General features: G+C 40.3%; 1 protein-coding gene across 5 annotated transcripts in view; it reads right to left on the bottom strand.

Moving 5' to 3' along the window:
• osbpl8 (oxysterol binding protein-like 8) overlaps positions 1-16,421 on the bottom strand; it is an 84,312-nt gene that overhangs the window by 46,963 nt on the left and 20,928 nt on the right. For 4 of the 5 annotated variants that reach the window (XM_046379731.1, XM_046379733.1, XM_046379732.1 and 1 more), the window contains one exon: positions 15,180-15,277. In XM_046379731.1, the coding sequence (XP_046235687.1) occupies positions 15,180-15,224 (45 nt within the window). In that variant the 5' untranslated portion in view covers positions 15,225-15,277. Of the gene's footprint in view, positions 1-6,562; positions 7,849-15,179; positions 15,278-16,421 lie in introns of those variants that run through there. The other variant, XM_046379735.1, reaches the window with a different exon arrangement.

The raw sequence follows: 16,421 nt of genomic DNA, 5'->3' as shown, positions 1-16,421 counted from the left end.
ATAATATCAAACCGAAATAGGCAGTGTCAAAGTAATCGATCTAGCTTGTACAGACCTTTTTCAGTAGTTGCATTCATGGAATATTGTCAAATGTTTAGACTAACGTGGTTCTAAAGTCAACCCTGCCTCATAAAGCACCAAAGCCCTCAACATTACAAGACACAAGCACTCCATGCTGAACCAATAACTTTAAACAAATCACTTCAGGCATTGAGAATAAGATAAAACACAAAGATAACTGAACTGGATAATCATAAAGAAAATGGGGTTCAATTTGGTCTGATTATGTTTCATTGTGGATTGTCACAGGTAACCCTGAGTCATACAAAAGGCAAAGTGTGTTCATTAACTGAAATGGAGTAGAATAGCAACATTTTATGGTAAAACTGAGAACACTCATTTCATCTGTGCAACGCCAAATTTATCTGCTGCCTGCCAGACTGCTGTGATACCGCATTCAACTAACTCCAAAGTCATCCTCCTTTGCAGCACTGGCTGGGTGTGAAAACACAAATCCCAAGTCAGAATGAGGTATGGTCAGAGTGCCTTAATCCATCAAAAACTGACACATCTGTCAGCACGGAGTGGGTCCATGGCCAAAGTCTGAGTTGAAGCCAGCAGGGAGCTATGACACTGTATGAGACGCAGATGATGGGGGTTGCCCATATGGTGGCTGATTTACAGCTGGAGAGGGACTGCAACACCAACCATAAATAAAAGATCTGTCTGAACATATGGGCCAAAAGAGTATGGCCAGAGCCAACTTGGTTTGAAGGAATGCTGTCCAAAGAAAGGCCTGAGCCAAGGTAGTAAACAATATTCACTGTGAGAATGTGAGACACAAGGTATTTATTCATTTGTAAAGCAGGCAGAAAGGAACAATCGTGTTCACATTTCCTTCCTTTGGTTGAAACCAAAGTGACACTGAGCAGGCGTGACTTGCCACCATGACTTCTGTTCAGTGTCTGAAATTAACTTTTTGACTCATCAGCCAAGTTGACTGATAAATGGAAAATCCACAGACCAAGCACATGTTTTTACTGACCAAAATGTATGTATATTGTGTGTGATTTGGTATTGAATCATTTGAAAATGTTACAGTAAAACAACTTGAAAATTACAACAGAGGTACATGAGTGGACCTGTTGCTCATAATTTGATTTTCATGGAAAACTATATATTGTGATACTGTTATGATTTAGTATCTAATTATTAAAAATGCAATAATGTAACAAGCAGGCAATGACAGACAAGACCTACGTATTTCTACAAAAGAAATTAAGAAAAAAATCTCAACTTCAACATTTTAAACGACCCTTGTGGCCAGTTGACTACCGATTTCTGAGCTGAGGAAGTCCCTGCCCACATGTGTGTGAGCTAAACTGTGACACACACAACAACTAGACACAAGACACCCTTTAGTGACATCAAAATGAGTAGAGACTTTTTGTTATGTGAGTACTTTCGTAGAAACATCTTTAGCAGGATTTTTTCGCCAACTGGAAGATCAACCCACATTTGGGTCTTGACAAGTGTTAATTTCAGACCCTGTTTCTGCACATTTTCAGCACAACCAAAGACGTAATATATAAAATATTATATGAAGATATAAAAAGAAGTCTGAATATTTGACCTGGTAGAGCTCTGATGGGGCTAAGATTCCCATTGAATAGAAACAAAAGGTGTAGGCAGAATGTGATGGATGCCTAATAACTGCTGGGATACAATGGTAATGGTCTCACTGCTACAACCCAAATTTTGGTTAAGCCCGTGGAGGTTTTCACCAGTCTGCTGGGGGAGCAGGTGTGATCACAGAGGAGCCTAACCAGGGTGCTGCCTTACAGGGAGACCAAAAAAATGCTCCTGTTAATTAGCCTGCAGCATTAAAAATGTGTTATAATGTCAGTTGGTGATTCGCTGATGCAAGCGATCTTACCCAACACACAAAGCATCATAAATATCAGCAATCCGGCAGTTGGGATCAATTTCTGATCTGCTCCTTTCATTTGCTGTGGTGCAAATACCAACTATGTTTGTTACATGCATGTAAGCTGAATATGTGGACTGGTACATAAAAATTAAACTTTAAAATACACAAATAAATACATTTTTTAAAGTCTCTAGAACAGTTTCCATTTATTGTCACTGTCACATCCATTAAGAAGCAGTGTATTCAGGTGTAATGAAAAACAGGTACGCCAGCTGCCTCCCTGCAGTACACAAGTACACACACACACACACACACACACACACAGACACACACACACACAGAGAGTCTCAAATCGATAAATTAAATCAATAAAATACAGTAAACAGAGAAACAAACACATTGCAATTCACAAAATACAACAGGTTTTCAAAGTCTGACACTGCAGGAGCCCTCAGACAAACCATGGACAACCCCACCACCACACACATGCACGCACACACACACACACACACACACACACACACACAAAACAAAACATCTCTGTGAATAAATAAATAGATGAGTGTGCCTGTGTTCCAAGAATATCAGAAGAATGCCATTAATTCTGTGAAAAAAAAATGAATAGATTTGAAGTTTTGAGCATTTAATTCCTGCTGAGTTAGTCGATAGTACTTCCAGTTTGCAATTTATGCATGGATGTACAATATAACTTTGATACTGAAGACAATTTCAAAACCTGATGACTCTCCGGACTTGCAAGAACATTATACAGCTTTTACATGTGAGCACTGCTATCAGTCTGGTATTGGTAACAATGAGGAAAACGAGGCGTCTTGTACGGGTATGATTTGGGGCTTACTGTGGGATCGCAGTCACACACCTGGGACTTAATGAACTGAAAAAGTACACAGAGTTGAAAACAAGCACAGCATTGTTTGATGTATTAATGAGGGGAAATACCCACGCATAAATATATACTGTGCGAGGCTTAAGCATATTATAAGACCAGATACCAAGATTGCCAGATGTATTTATTAGTAGAACAGCATTTGAAATAATGTATATCAGAAATAATCACATATCTGCTATCATAAAATCCACATAACAAACAAACCACCTTACGGCGCACAGCGAGCCCACCTTTACAAGCGGTCTCAGTAGCTGATTTGATCTGCACCACAAGACAGTTTTCATACCAGCTAAAACCACTGCACTGACCTGGCAAACAGATCTGATTTTCTAGCAACCGAATAGGTTGAGTGTGAAAGCACATTTAATTAAAATATTCTTTTCTTTTTAGTATTTAAATATAAAAACTGTCTAATGCAAACCAGTCTTTCCTTTTTGTAATAATACTCTTAAGTTAATGGTTCTAAAAGGATTTCTAATATAAAATGTTCTGGGAGGTGCAGAATTAAATGCTGAGTATTTAACTTATACTCCATATACTAATGGAGGAGGATAAAAAAAGGAAACAGAAATCCTTGTATGGCCTGACAGGAAATCCACAGAGATAATTCTCAGCAGCAGGGCATATTCAGGCACTGGAGCAAACAAGAGCAATCCCAACGGATTTCTGTTTTTTTTTTTTTATCCTCTCTCTCCGTTGCTAACATAAAACCTAATGATGTCACCTCACAGGCGCCTGGGAAGCAAGCAGATTAAAATAAGAAAGCGTGTTGGTTTTAGGATCAGCAGTTTGTACATTTGGGTCTTGTGCATGTTTTATCTTTCAGGATGAAGGTGCAGGGAGGTGGTGTGGGGAGGGGGGGGGGACTTCTGCACGACCCCACACAGGCTGCGGGCAGCATTTCATTAGACTGTAGTATTTCAGCATGTCAGCCTTCAATAAGGGGAAGGTGGGGGGGTGGCTGGGTGGGTCCACGTGCCTCACACAGAGCACAGTCTCAGTTTTATTACTGCAGGGGGGCTCTGGGCTCAGGGGCAGCATGGAGGTGGCAGGGTAAATGTTCTTACAAAGAAAAATGTTTATATTATTTAATATAATCTATATATAAAGATCTACAATGGGAGGGGGTCAGGTTAGGAACAGTACTAAATCATTCAAAGCATTTTACAACAGAGCAAGTGAATATATTTTTTAGCACAGGAAACCTAAGTGGGAATCAGCTGGCTTTCATGTATGACGATCTTCCCACTGATCAAAAGGCAGTGCAGTATGCAATTTGGCCCAGTCTCAGCATGGCAAAGCTATGAGCGAAGCCATTAGCCATCTGAAGTTCAAACCTCATACCACCATAGAAGACTGGCTTAACAACCAGGAAATGAAACCACTTGCTGATCACAGATTTTTTTACATTAGGGGACTTAGACAGTTGATGTGTACAGCTGGAGGTTAAAACTGGAAATGTGTCATTACATTTCAAAACGTTTGGCTTGAGGTGTTGTAGGCTAACTAACAACAACTGCGTGCAAAGTAGTCATTATCAGAATTATTACCCTCTGCTCTCGGTGGCCTTTCGATTGGACAAACCAGACTCCATTCTAAAAGCAGGTGTTTTATGGTAAGGTCACATCTATTCAGTAAAATCTTTAGTTACTCCATCACTAGACTTCTTTCTGATTCGCGTCGATCAACAGGCACAATTAGCACATGTTGCTCAGTAATATTAACTACCCAGTGATTGACGTGTTTGCTGCAGAAAGACAAGTATTGACTGGCTAGTCCCACAGTTTATCATTTTCATCCTCTCTCAAGCCACAGCTTTTAGGCACAGTGCCATTAGTTGTCTTTTTTAATTTCAATTTGGCACTGGCACTTTTCTAGCACTTGTTCTCTCGCAAAAGTAAAGCTACAACGAATGATTATTTTCATTATCAATTCATCTGACAATTACTTTCAATATTAATCAATTGATAATTTAAAGTCTGTATTTATAGTCCATAAATTGTATAAAAATGTGAAAAATGCTCATCACAATTTCCCAGAGCCCAAGAAGACGTCTTCAAATTGATTCTTTTGTCCAACCAACAGTCCAACCCATAAACCCAATTAATTTACGATCATGAATGACAAAAAAACCCCCAGAAACTCCTGACATTTAAGAAGAGACGAGAGACATGATAAAACCAATGAACCGAACAGCTAATGTAACCAAGTACATTTACTCAGGTACTATTTTTAGATACAGTTTTATGCTACTGTATACTTCAGCTCCTCTACTCTTCAGAGAAAAGTATTGTCTTTTTTTATTCCATTACATTAATTCAACAGCAATTATTCCAATTTTACACAAAATCCATATAAAAGCATATAAAATAAAATGCAATGCACTGCTTTAGGTTAATCTACCTTAAATGAGCATCATGGACATATATTTCCATTATGGGTTTGCTGCTTTTAAGTAAGGAATTTTAATCTTCAAAACAGTCTATTCAGACCAACAAAGACCAACATAATATCAGACTGAACGCTGACATGAAAACAAAATGGCACTTAAACATGCTTATGAGGCTATTATTATTCATTAATATGATTACGGGTGAGTGTTTTGGCCATCTGATGTGTGGTACTATTTGAATGCTTGTTCAAAACTGATCCTGTGTTGCTGCAGGAAGCAGCATCAAGCTCAACTCCAGACTCCAGCAGCTGTTCCCAATGAATGAACACAGCAGGTCTCAGCTAGTACTATTAGTCTGATTACACTCGCTCCAGCCCAGCTGCCTGAACCCCTTTGCTGCAGCCAAGATCCCTGCCTCTTTAGCGGGGAAAAGTGAAAAACAAAAACACGACCATTCCAAACCAAAACTGCTGTTACGTAACTGCATTCCAGCAACAGATAATTGGTTAATCTGTCCTCATTCAAATGAGCCGTGGCTGGACACTTGGGCAGCATATAAGGATCCTGACTGCCATTTTTGCAGTCAATTTATGTGATTGACCGACAGAAAATATAAGCAATTTATTGTCTCTTTCAAACCATACTTAAAAGCTTCATTAGGTTTTTAACTGTATTTGAGAGCATGACATTAAGGAGCTATCACATTTCTTAAGTGTATTCAGTGTTGCTCCTTCCTTTTCTGCAAGCACCCAGAGACCTATAACCACCACCACCACCACCACCACCACCTCCTTCTTTGTCAATAGCCTTAGATCCATGTTTTGGCTATAAACCAGCATCAATCCACTCGGCTCAGATACATGCAAGGATCTCTCTCTAAAGAAGGACACTTAAGCAACAAATACTGAGCCGTGCTACCATCTCCAAAGAGCTAATAGCAGCAGCATGATCTGTGTTAGCTGTAAACGAAGCTCTCGAGCAAAGTGACAACATAAAGAGGAAACAACAAGCTGGAGTGCAAACAACACAGTGGACTCTGTGTCCAAGTGTGACACCTTATCACAAAGACAAGTCTATCAAAAAAAAAAAGTCACTTTTATGGCAACCACATGACAGCAAACTGGTTTGCTGTCATGTTGTTGCCATCAACAGCAAATTGGTTTCTAATATCTAAGATTTTTTTGTTGTTGTTGTTGAAAATGTCAACATCTTATTGCAGAACAATATTCTTCACAGTATGATCAGTCTGACACGCAGTCCAACCCGCCCACTCCTGCTTCCCATTTTGACAGCGTTCAGGTTCACTTACAGAAAGAGAGAAAATGCGTACCGTGTGCCAGTCAGTCGTGAGATGTGAGTTTGTTGCCGATGCCCCTTCTTGGTCAGATTAAACATGGTACGACAAGCAAGTGAGCTCGGCCCTGTCTCTCTCCCACACACACACACACACAGGCACCCATACGCAGACAGACACACACACTAAACACTGAAGGGAGGAGACAAGGCAGGGAGAACGAGTGTGCGAGAGATTTTGAGCCTCCCTCTCTCTTTCTCCCTCATGAGTGCTTTTCCCTCCCTTTCATGCTCGCTTTCTTCTTCTCATTTTCAGTAATTTTCTTGTTCTTCTACTTTGTAACCTTATTACACCACTGGAATTTGTTTACTCTTCCTCTGCTTTTATCTGGCCTCAGTGCACTCATGATTTTCATTCTCACTATCTCCCCATGCATCCATTTCATTCCTTCTCTTCCTTCATCTGCTCTCCTCTCTCTATGAAACCCATATCGAGCATTTTGACTTGTAAAATTCCTTTCAGACAAGCATCATCTGACACACAAACTAGCAAAATACCGCATGTCCACAAAACAAGGAAGTGGGCTGTTTTAGTGTGTGGAACAAACTCAGAGCTCTGTTTACGCCCTGAATCGCACAGTTACTGTAACAGTGCTCTTCCTGATGTTCTAGTTGACTGAAATGCCCCTGCACCAATAAACAAGCCAATGTGCCCGGTCATCATGGAAAATCACCCCAGAGGGCAACACATGCACCACGCAGCTGCCCTGCAAACCAGTAATGTAAGCTTTAATGCACTCTCCTGCGCCACTGTTTCCATTAACCTGCTTAACTGTTTTCCACACATCACAGAGCAAGGGTCACTTAAAGATACATTGCAACATATTCATAAACATGAAGGGGTTGTCATTACTGGAGATGCATTAACCAAAGGTTATTTGTAGATGCAGCAATATAATGAATTCGGTTTTGACTTTCATCTTTCACGAGAGTAAATAATCTGCAAAACAAGACTCAGCCAAAGGCTCCTGATTTCATCAACAAACACATTTAGGCTCCTCAGGCAAAGTGAAACTGAGGTCTGCTGTGCTTACTTTCCCCAACGCTTTCTGTTAGTGCTCCGCAATTAGGGCGAAAAGGACAGATGATGGTAAAGCATAGCGTCAACAGAAGCTGCTACAAGAAACAGTAATACGTGGTTGAAGCCTGCTGTGTGTCTCGCTACCAGTTTCCAGGAAATACAATTCAGAAGTGGTTAACAAGGTCAATGAAAGTACAATCTACTGAAAAGTCAACATGTCCCCAGTTCTGTTTTTTTATTTTTTTATTTTTTTTGTCCATTCTGAGCCACTGTCTGCTTTGACACATTTTTGTAGATGTGTGACTGTGATTACTAATTTAAATTAAAATTTTTCAAGAAACAGAAATTTTGGCAATATGTATGTGTGAGGCAAACCATTTCCTGGAGTCTTGACAGAATCAGGATGCCAGGCAACCAGTCTAGACTCCACAAAGCGACTAGGACTTGCCAAGAAACATTCTGGCACACAACCTCACCCCAAAAAAAACACAATATGTTGATTTTATTGAGTCAGGCTTTGTTTGTTTCTTCTTTTACTTTTATCTTAAACTGTGCAATTTAAAAACATTTACCGTAAACAAACCCATTATTTTGAGAGCCACATCCTCCAAGTTATCTACATGTTTTGTTTGGATGTAAAACTAAAAGTCACTGCACCCAAAATATAAGTTATATTCCATCACAGTGCGGGAAAGCTGTTGTATGTATGGTCTAAGTACGGCTTCGTCCCTGTTTCGTATTCGCTCTGCTGCATTTATAGCCATTTCATGGCATCAATAACTAATTATCAGAATCCGACAGACTTATTGGATTAGGTAGATACTGGATGAGAATGAATTAAGCTTCATAAAACTGAAGAAGTATTGGTATGGAAAAGAGTTTTGTCAATACTGGAAGAAATCATTTCTGAAGTAGTTGCTTTTTCAGGCCCTCCAAGTTCCAAGCTCCAAGTGTAGTGATACAAAAAATTACAAAATTTTCTGTCCTGACAGAGGAAACTGGCTTTTTTTAAGAGGCCCACAAAGGAACAGTTGTGAAGGATCGGTCTACTTCTAGTCTCCTGACAGAGAAGATGACCAGGATTCACATCATGGGATTAGATGAGATAAATACTTTAAATCTTGACAAGAGAAGTTCTGTTTCTCTGCACTGTACTGTGGTGGCAAAGGAAGTACAACAACCCAACCCTTCCATCAAAGTGACTGAAAACTTAAATCAAGCTAAAAAAACCAAAAAAATCACCTCCATCAAATTCAGACATATAAAGCTCATTTGCAATGAAACACTGGCCACTTTAATTAGACTAAAGTGCTCAGCTGCAGGCCAGAAACTCCTGCTGAGCGTGACTCAATCTGTGACTTTGACAATGTTTTCTCAAAGGGGAGAGACGAAATAATAAAAGCAGCTATTTATGGTAGTGACTGTGGCAGCAGAACAAAAAAATATGTTATTGAAAGGTTCAGTGATTTCAAGGGAAGCTTATTTAGTCACTAAAAACATCCCTGGCATTAAATGGCAACACAGAACTATAAAGTCACACACCCATGTAATGTAATGAGGCATGTTAAGAAACACGCCAACAACATCTGTTTTTATCTATTAACAGGTAAATTATGTATGCATCTACTTCTATATAAATTGCAGGTCGATATGAAAACATATCAAAGTAATGTACTCTGAGTACCACCTCAAATTTCCTGAATCGCTGCACTTTCTTTTTATCTGTTTCATTGTACACACAGATATGTAGTACAACAACACAACAGGCTGTAACCTCTACAAACCAACTGTTGTCCTAAAATGAGAAATTAAGGCAGTGCAACACCAGAAAACACTTGTGAGGCTAGTGCCTGCCAGCTGCTCTGAAGCTCTCAGCTCCAGCACTGAACGTCGGTTAAACGACTTCCAAACCAGACGGTGGTACAACCTTCACTAAAGTCACAAAATCTTTTGGGGTGAGGGGTCTGTGATGTAATTTGCATCAGTTGTGGGATCACTGAAGTGAAAAGGGTGGTACACAGGTTACAGGTTGACATAAAACAGACTGGTGATGTACGCTGTTAATGAAGCCAAGAACCTGTGAGCAGCGAACACAGGAAACGCTATAAGCTAAAAAACAAACTACCTGATGTATCACTATCCATTAACGCATGCCAGGCTGAGCTCAGGATTCGATGGTAACTGTGCAATGCATGGTTGGGAGTTTCACCAACATCCTCTAAGACCAACCCACTAAACTAAGCTTAGAACTAAGGGCTAATTTCTGTTAAAAGGTTCCTCTGGTGAGAAAACACCTGTAGTTGTAGACAGTGTAGACAGTGACAGAGCTAAATGTGTTCCTGCAGGGTCCAATGTGCACTATAATAAAAAGCAATATCTTAATGGCTGCATCTGTAGGGGGAACACACAGTATAATACCACAAGCACCCACCCTATTCATTCCCAGTTTTTATAAATCCATACAGTCTGGTCAGTCCATTACAGCCCTCAAATCAACAGCCCACCCGCTACCTCAGCCCAGTGAAGAGTGATTTTTCTGCCACGGAGGCACTCGACAAATGTTGGCAGGGAACACTCAGCAAATGCTGAATATTAAACCACATCATCTGTACTTTAGTTTATCAAGTCACTGTTTATATTTTCAGACATTCATCCGCTTTGGAGGATAAGCCTGCCCTTCTTGTGTTCCTTTAACCCATTTACTTCAGTGGTGGGAATGCGTCTCATCAGCCCAGACTGTCAACTCATTCTTGTCAACAGCACCCTGAGTCCGACCATTGATGTACAGAAGGTGATACAGCGTCAGTTTCTCACTCCCCCAAGAGCAACCTGAAGCCAAATCTCACCTCTGGCTTCCTGCAGCCTCCTGCAGCTTACTCCTGTCACATTGTGTATCATTGTAAGTCTACACCACACAGCCCTGTAGCAGTCGCTGGCAGTTATAAATTGTTTTCTTTTAACAGCAGAATCGAGATTAATTAGATATGAAAAATGGAATGTGAATAGACAATGGTGTTGTGTCTTGCTTTTCTGGACTGCTTTTGTTTTGTTTAATTGTCCATTTTTACCTGAGAAAAAGTAAACATGGCTTTCCTGCATAGCTTTTATTGCGCCTGACATGATGTCAATGGCAAACATCAAGTTTCCGTGTCACAATCAAAAATATAATTTGCCGTATATTATCCTGTACAAGCAGTACAAATCAATTACAGCCGAAGAAAAGACAACAGTTTCTCCACAGCAGAAGCAGAAATCTCAGCTGACTATAAAGCAAAGCGGCCACAAGACATGCTGCATTTGAAGTAAAGGGTGTGGTCAGCACCTCATCAAAACCACAGGTATATGCATGGTTTCATTTTAATTATGATGGTATTAGGGGTGTCAGTATCGCGGGTTTAAAACTATACAATATCCACACTGGTAGTATCAAAGCTGTAAAAAGAAAAAAAGCAGCTGTGCAGTCAGATTTTCCACACTAGGTTGTACAGACAATTTGTACAGAAAATTATCATGAATGTGTTGTCACATGTTCAGTGACTTTTTCTGTCCTAGCACTGTGTGCAGATTGTTAGTTTAGAAAAAGGAAAATATTATTTCATCTTGCCTGGGATTTTTATTCTAGAAATTGCAGGAAAGCACTAACTGAAGCAGAGATATCACTGCAGAGATCTACTTTTACTTTGACATTAACCAGTCTTTTTTTGTTGGTCAGTGAAAGCCACAGTAAATGGTTAGATAGACACTTTATTTATCTTGAAGAGGAAATTTCAAAGCAAAGTACACAAAACAAACCACACGGTAATAAAAATAGTGCAAAACAAATGTCAAACATTAGTACTAACATGAAAGTAAAAAGGATGTCTTTTTTCTGCTTTCATTCACTGTTATCAAATGGTAAATGAAGTGCTTTAGCTTTTATTGTCTTTTCAACAACTTATAGTGCCACAACACAAGCCAGCATTCAGCGATTCACACACACATTCGAACACTGGTGGCAGAGGCTACCATGCAAGGTGCCACATTCTTACCAGGAGTGATCACACTCACACAACGATGGAAAAGCCATCAGGACCATCCTGGGGTTCAGTGTCTTACCCGAGGCCACTCGCAGTAGTCGGAGGTGGAAAGCTCCTCCAGACTGCTCTCGTCTTTGTTCTCACGTATTCTCATGTATATGCTCATAAACTAAACCAACCAAAATCTAGTTCTCAGGTGAAAGTGGTTCTAAATTACCGTACTAACAGTCCAAGGCATTTTAAAGGTTGATACTTTGGCTGGTTTGACCTTGTCACAGCGCGTTTCTTAAAATAATAATTATGAACTAGCTTAAATTATAGCTGTCTGTAGCCTAACTACTGAGCCTAATTAGCTACATATTGGGAAATTTATCACATATATGTTGACTTCTTGGCTGTGACAGCAGCCCCTACCCCAAACCAGCCCCTCTTTCTTCTACAAGCAGTGCAGAGAGGTAAACAATGTATGTACATCAGCAGTAAAGAGAGGTATGGAAATCTGTACAACAGTTGTTGAGATATTTCAGACTGATGCACATAGCTGGACCGACCGACTGATGCTGCTACAGCTCGATGGGTTAGTGATTCACTGAGAAGCGGAGGGCTGACACGCATGAAAAGAGTCCATCAAGGGTTTACACCATTTGTCGATTTTTATTATGATAAGTAATCTTAGCCCCCTGACCATAAATGCAGATCTCTATGTGCCGTAAACAGGAAGAGACGCACACAAAGACAAGAAGTCTCTACCTCTCATCTACTTTTTCTCATAAATAAAGGACGCCAAAAACAAAAAAGCTCTGTACAATCTATAGGCAAACATATCGTCGAAATGACAAATACAGACTGCCCCAGATGCAGGGTACTGTACCATATCGCCAGTGTCCAAAGAAGAGTTAGTAGCTATCTTGTTCCTGAGAGACAGCAATGACTGCATTTTTTAAAAATATTTATTAAAACTAAATTTTTTATATTTATCTCTTTTCCTAGGAATATCTTGTTTGCATTCACAGTAAGCACTTCCCAGCACTACTAGCCTTTTACAACTGGTAAATAAAGCTCCTCTGGAACAAATGGGATGAAGCACCCTGCCAAAGGCAATTTAGCAGCCACCAGGATAAAAGTTTTTCCTCATTCATTTCAGCTGCTCAAATCCCCTCGGTCAGTGATCTCCTATTCACAGATCCTCTTCTCTTACCTCTAAGTTACCTCAAACCCATTGTTCAAGAGCATAATGGTGGTCTGTGTGCCTTTCATTGCTGCCTATTCTGAACAGCAGGTCACCAGCTCTTTCATTACAGTATGTACAATGCAAATGACAGCAGACTGAATAGTGGTGGATGTCTGAAGCGTCTCCTGACTGCGAGGATGTCAGAGCGAGGGGAGAAGTGGAAGACCCCCGGCGTGCTTCCCCACAGCCTTTCAACTCGTGATGGGAGCTATCGTCTCAACCATCGGGCCCTTTCAGCAAACAGAAGAATATACCAGCAACACAATATGTCCATCAGTCCAAGTCAAACAACATCTTGGCACTGCAGTTGCTCATAATGTGTGATCACGGGATAACACACTGCCTCCACAGGGGAAAGTTTATTGCCAAAGAGGTACACACCGGTCAACTTAACAGATAGCATTCAAAAGAAACCAGAGAATACACTAATGTGGCTTTCAAACCAATTTATGCATCAGAAGTTTAATTATGCAGCCACTAATATGGGCTTCGGAGAAGGCGGGTGATAAATTAGCTTGCACCACTTACAGATATTGAGTGTTATTAAAGCTCACCCCCACTCTAACCGAGACTCGAAGTAGAAGAGGGCTGTAAGTTCTGCTCCTTTACGATCCCATTGTGTTACATTATGTGGGAGCCTGTAGGCGAGATGGCCAGCATTGTTATCATCCCAGTTATCTGCAATTATAATTGCCCTCCTGCTCGCAGCAAAAATGGCTACTAAGGATTATGATTAAGGTGAAATGAAAGGGCAGAATGACAGTCCTGGGAGTTGAGAGGAGGGAAGTGGTATTTAATGTGTGAAAGTGTGCGCTGACTGAAGGTGCCACTGGTTCCCATGCTCACTCAATCAAGTGAGGATGTGGTTTTGATGTTCTTGCTAAGAATTGGTTTCACCCATGTTTGCTGGCTAAACCCAGGTTGATCTGTCCTGATGGCCTCGGATCGACCATTTTTATACAGATGACATAATAATACCTACATTATCCTACCTTTCTTCAGACATCTCTCGAACGTAAAGTTGTACTGAATGCTGTCAAGATAAATAACATTTTGACAAAAACTCATAATTCCATTTTAAAGCTTTCTCAGCATATGACGTCTCTTCTCAAATCTAAAACTACTCTTCAACAGACCAAATCAGAAGACTAACACATGTTACCGCACATGTACTGAGCTTATCGAACCACATATCTGTGATTGTGTGACTGTGTGTGTGTTTCTACCGCTGTTTGTATTAATGTTCTCAGGTCACAATCATATTACTGTTCCTGATTAAATAAAGGTTCCTAACTTTGTTTTTACCTTTATTTGGGAGAGAACATCTTGCCAAACATATGTACTCTATTTATGACCCAAAGACAAATGCCTGAGAGGAGGTCTGCTGTGTGGTTAATTAAGTGTAAAATCATAAACTTAACCATGTACAGAAGACCCAAAGAGAAAACACTGAATGATGAGTAACTGCGGGTGATTAAACCAAATTGTGTTCTAGAAGACTGACTTCTGTGTGGATCTCTCTATTTTTGGTTGGGTTTGCCTCTAATGGGACGCTGTCAACCTACATCAACCAAACAGGAAGTTGCAACAACATAGCACTGTAATGCAGAACAAAGAACTGTGGATGACTGTCCTTTCCTTTGAGGCCAGTTTCACCACCATTTCTGTTTTATGAAAGAGGATGCCGAAAAAAAACACAAGTCTGTGTAACTTTAACTGTCCTCTCTATCTGTTCACACACACGCCACACACACACACACACACACACACACACACACACGCCTTGAAACGGGCTTAATTACAGGCAGCAAAGAGCAATGTCTGCCACAGTGAGCCTGACAAGCCTCTGGCAGGTTAGCAATATTAGCACCTTAAGCTAATCATTAAGGTTCTGAGAGTGTACACTTGGAGCAGACGTCCCATTACTGATGCCGACAGGAAACAGGAACTCTCTCCAACTTGAGAATACACACAGAGGTTGAGTGAAGACCACCAATTATTAGGGACAATTATTGGTCTCTAAGAGGAAATGAGACAGGGTGGTTGAATTTAAGATCCTAAGTGATCCTAAGTGGTGCCTACAGAATACAGTGAACAGAGTGTCACACCAAAATGGTCAATAACAAAAGCTACATTGAGTTCATCAGTCCATATCTAGTATATCAGGTACATTAACCTAACTATTATCCATTAAAAACACCATAATGATTTTTTATTTATTTATTCCTAAATACGTTGAGAAAAGTAAGTTAAGCTTGATTTTGAATGAATTTCTTAGGCATGTTAATGTAGGACTGTACCTCCATATGTAAGAGTGTTGACTCACCAAAGTTTTCTCAGGCTCCTGCTGGGTCTCAGAGGAGGACTCCATGGTTGTGTTAATCCAGAGTCAGGCCTGTCAGCGCTGCTCTGAGGACTGCATTGCTGTTAGGGAGGAAAAGCAATGTGTTACCACAAGAGGATAATACAGTAACACAGGTCCACAGTTTCTTTAACTTCACAAATTCACAATGTGTTCAAAATTCAGTACTCTAAGGCTTGGTAATGATTTGAAAGCAGTTATTTTTGACTTGTCACACCACTGAATTCGTCAAAGTGCACTTTAACCGCATGTGGGATGGCTATTTTGCAAGACTGGATTTAATTGGAACATCATGCCTACTCATCTATCACATTTCAGATCAAACCAAGAGGAAGTAGGATTTCTCTCATTTCTGTGCAGCAGAAATGTGTTTCTTTTCCCAAAGAGTACTGAAAAATGCATTCATCAAATCTGTAATTTTCTGTCTGCCTTGAGCTTGTTTCCCCTATGGAAGTGTTGGAGCATGACACTGTGTTTAACCTTTATCTATTCAGGGAAAGTTTCTGCTGGCTGCCACTTAGCCGCTCCACTGGCCTGCTGGTGAGTGACTCAAGGTTCCATCCCTGAGGATATCTGTTGTAGGTTATTTTACGAATCCACAGCAATTTGACCCTCTTCTTCTTCTTGTATAGTTAAGCTGAGATGTTACAGAAAATGTTCAGAGCAGGCATGTCTTTGACTCAGCTGTTACACAATTCATGTCCTCTAACTTGATCTAATTCAACACCTACCTGCTCATATGCTGGTAGCAGTTATGAAAAGAAAGCTGCTTTTCTGACTAAACAGTATGACAAATGAAAGCAGCAATGTGGCAGGTGTATGTGGAACACAAGAAGAAGAAACAAGGAGATATAATAAGCCTTTGAGCACACACAGAGAAACATTTTTTTCATCTACATGTATATGTTCCTGCATTAAACTGATTCCATACCCTACAACTAATCCACTGCACATCAAATTCAACACCAAGCTGCAATTATAAGGTCTTAAACCTTATATAACAATAAATCCAGAATTCTAACTTTGACCTCGACTGCTCAGCGAAAAGGTCCCAAGGTGATCCACCCAACAGGAAATTGCATGCATCTGTCCATTAACAGTCACTACCCCACCCCCTTGTCCAATAATGAATCCATCTTGAATGGTCTAATGTAGTAATAACTCATGACCCATTTGTTCTCCAGTTGCTGTACCTGAACACAACGG

Source organism: Scatophagus argus, chromosome 22 (genome assembly GCF_020382885.2).
Source record: "Scatophagus argus isolate fScaArg1 chromosome 22, fScaArg1.pri, whole genome shotgun sequence".
NCBI lineage: Eukaryota > Metazoa > Chordata > Actinopteri > Scatophagidae > Scatophagus > Scatophagus argus.
This window is presented reverse-complemented; position numbering and strand designations above follow the sequence as displayed.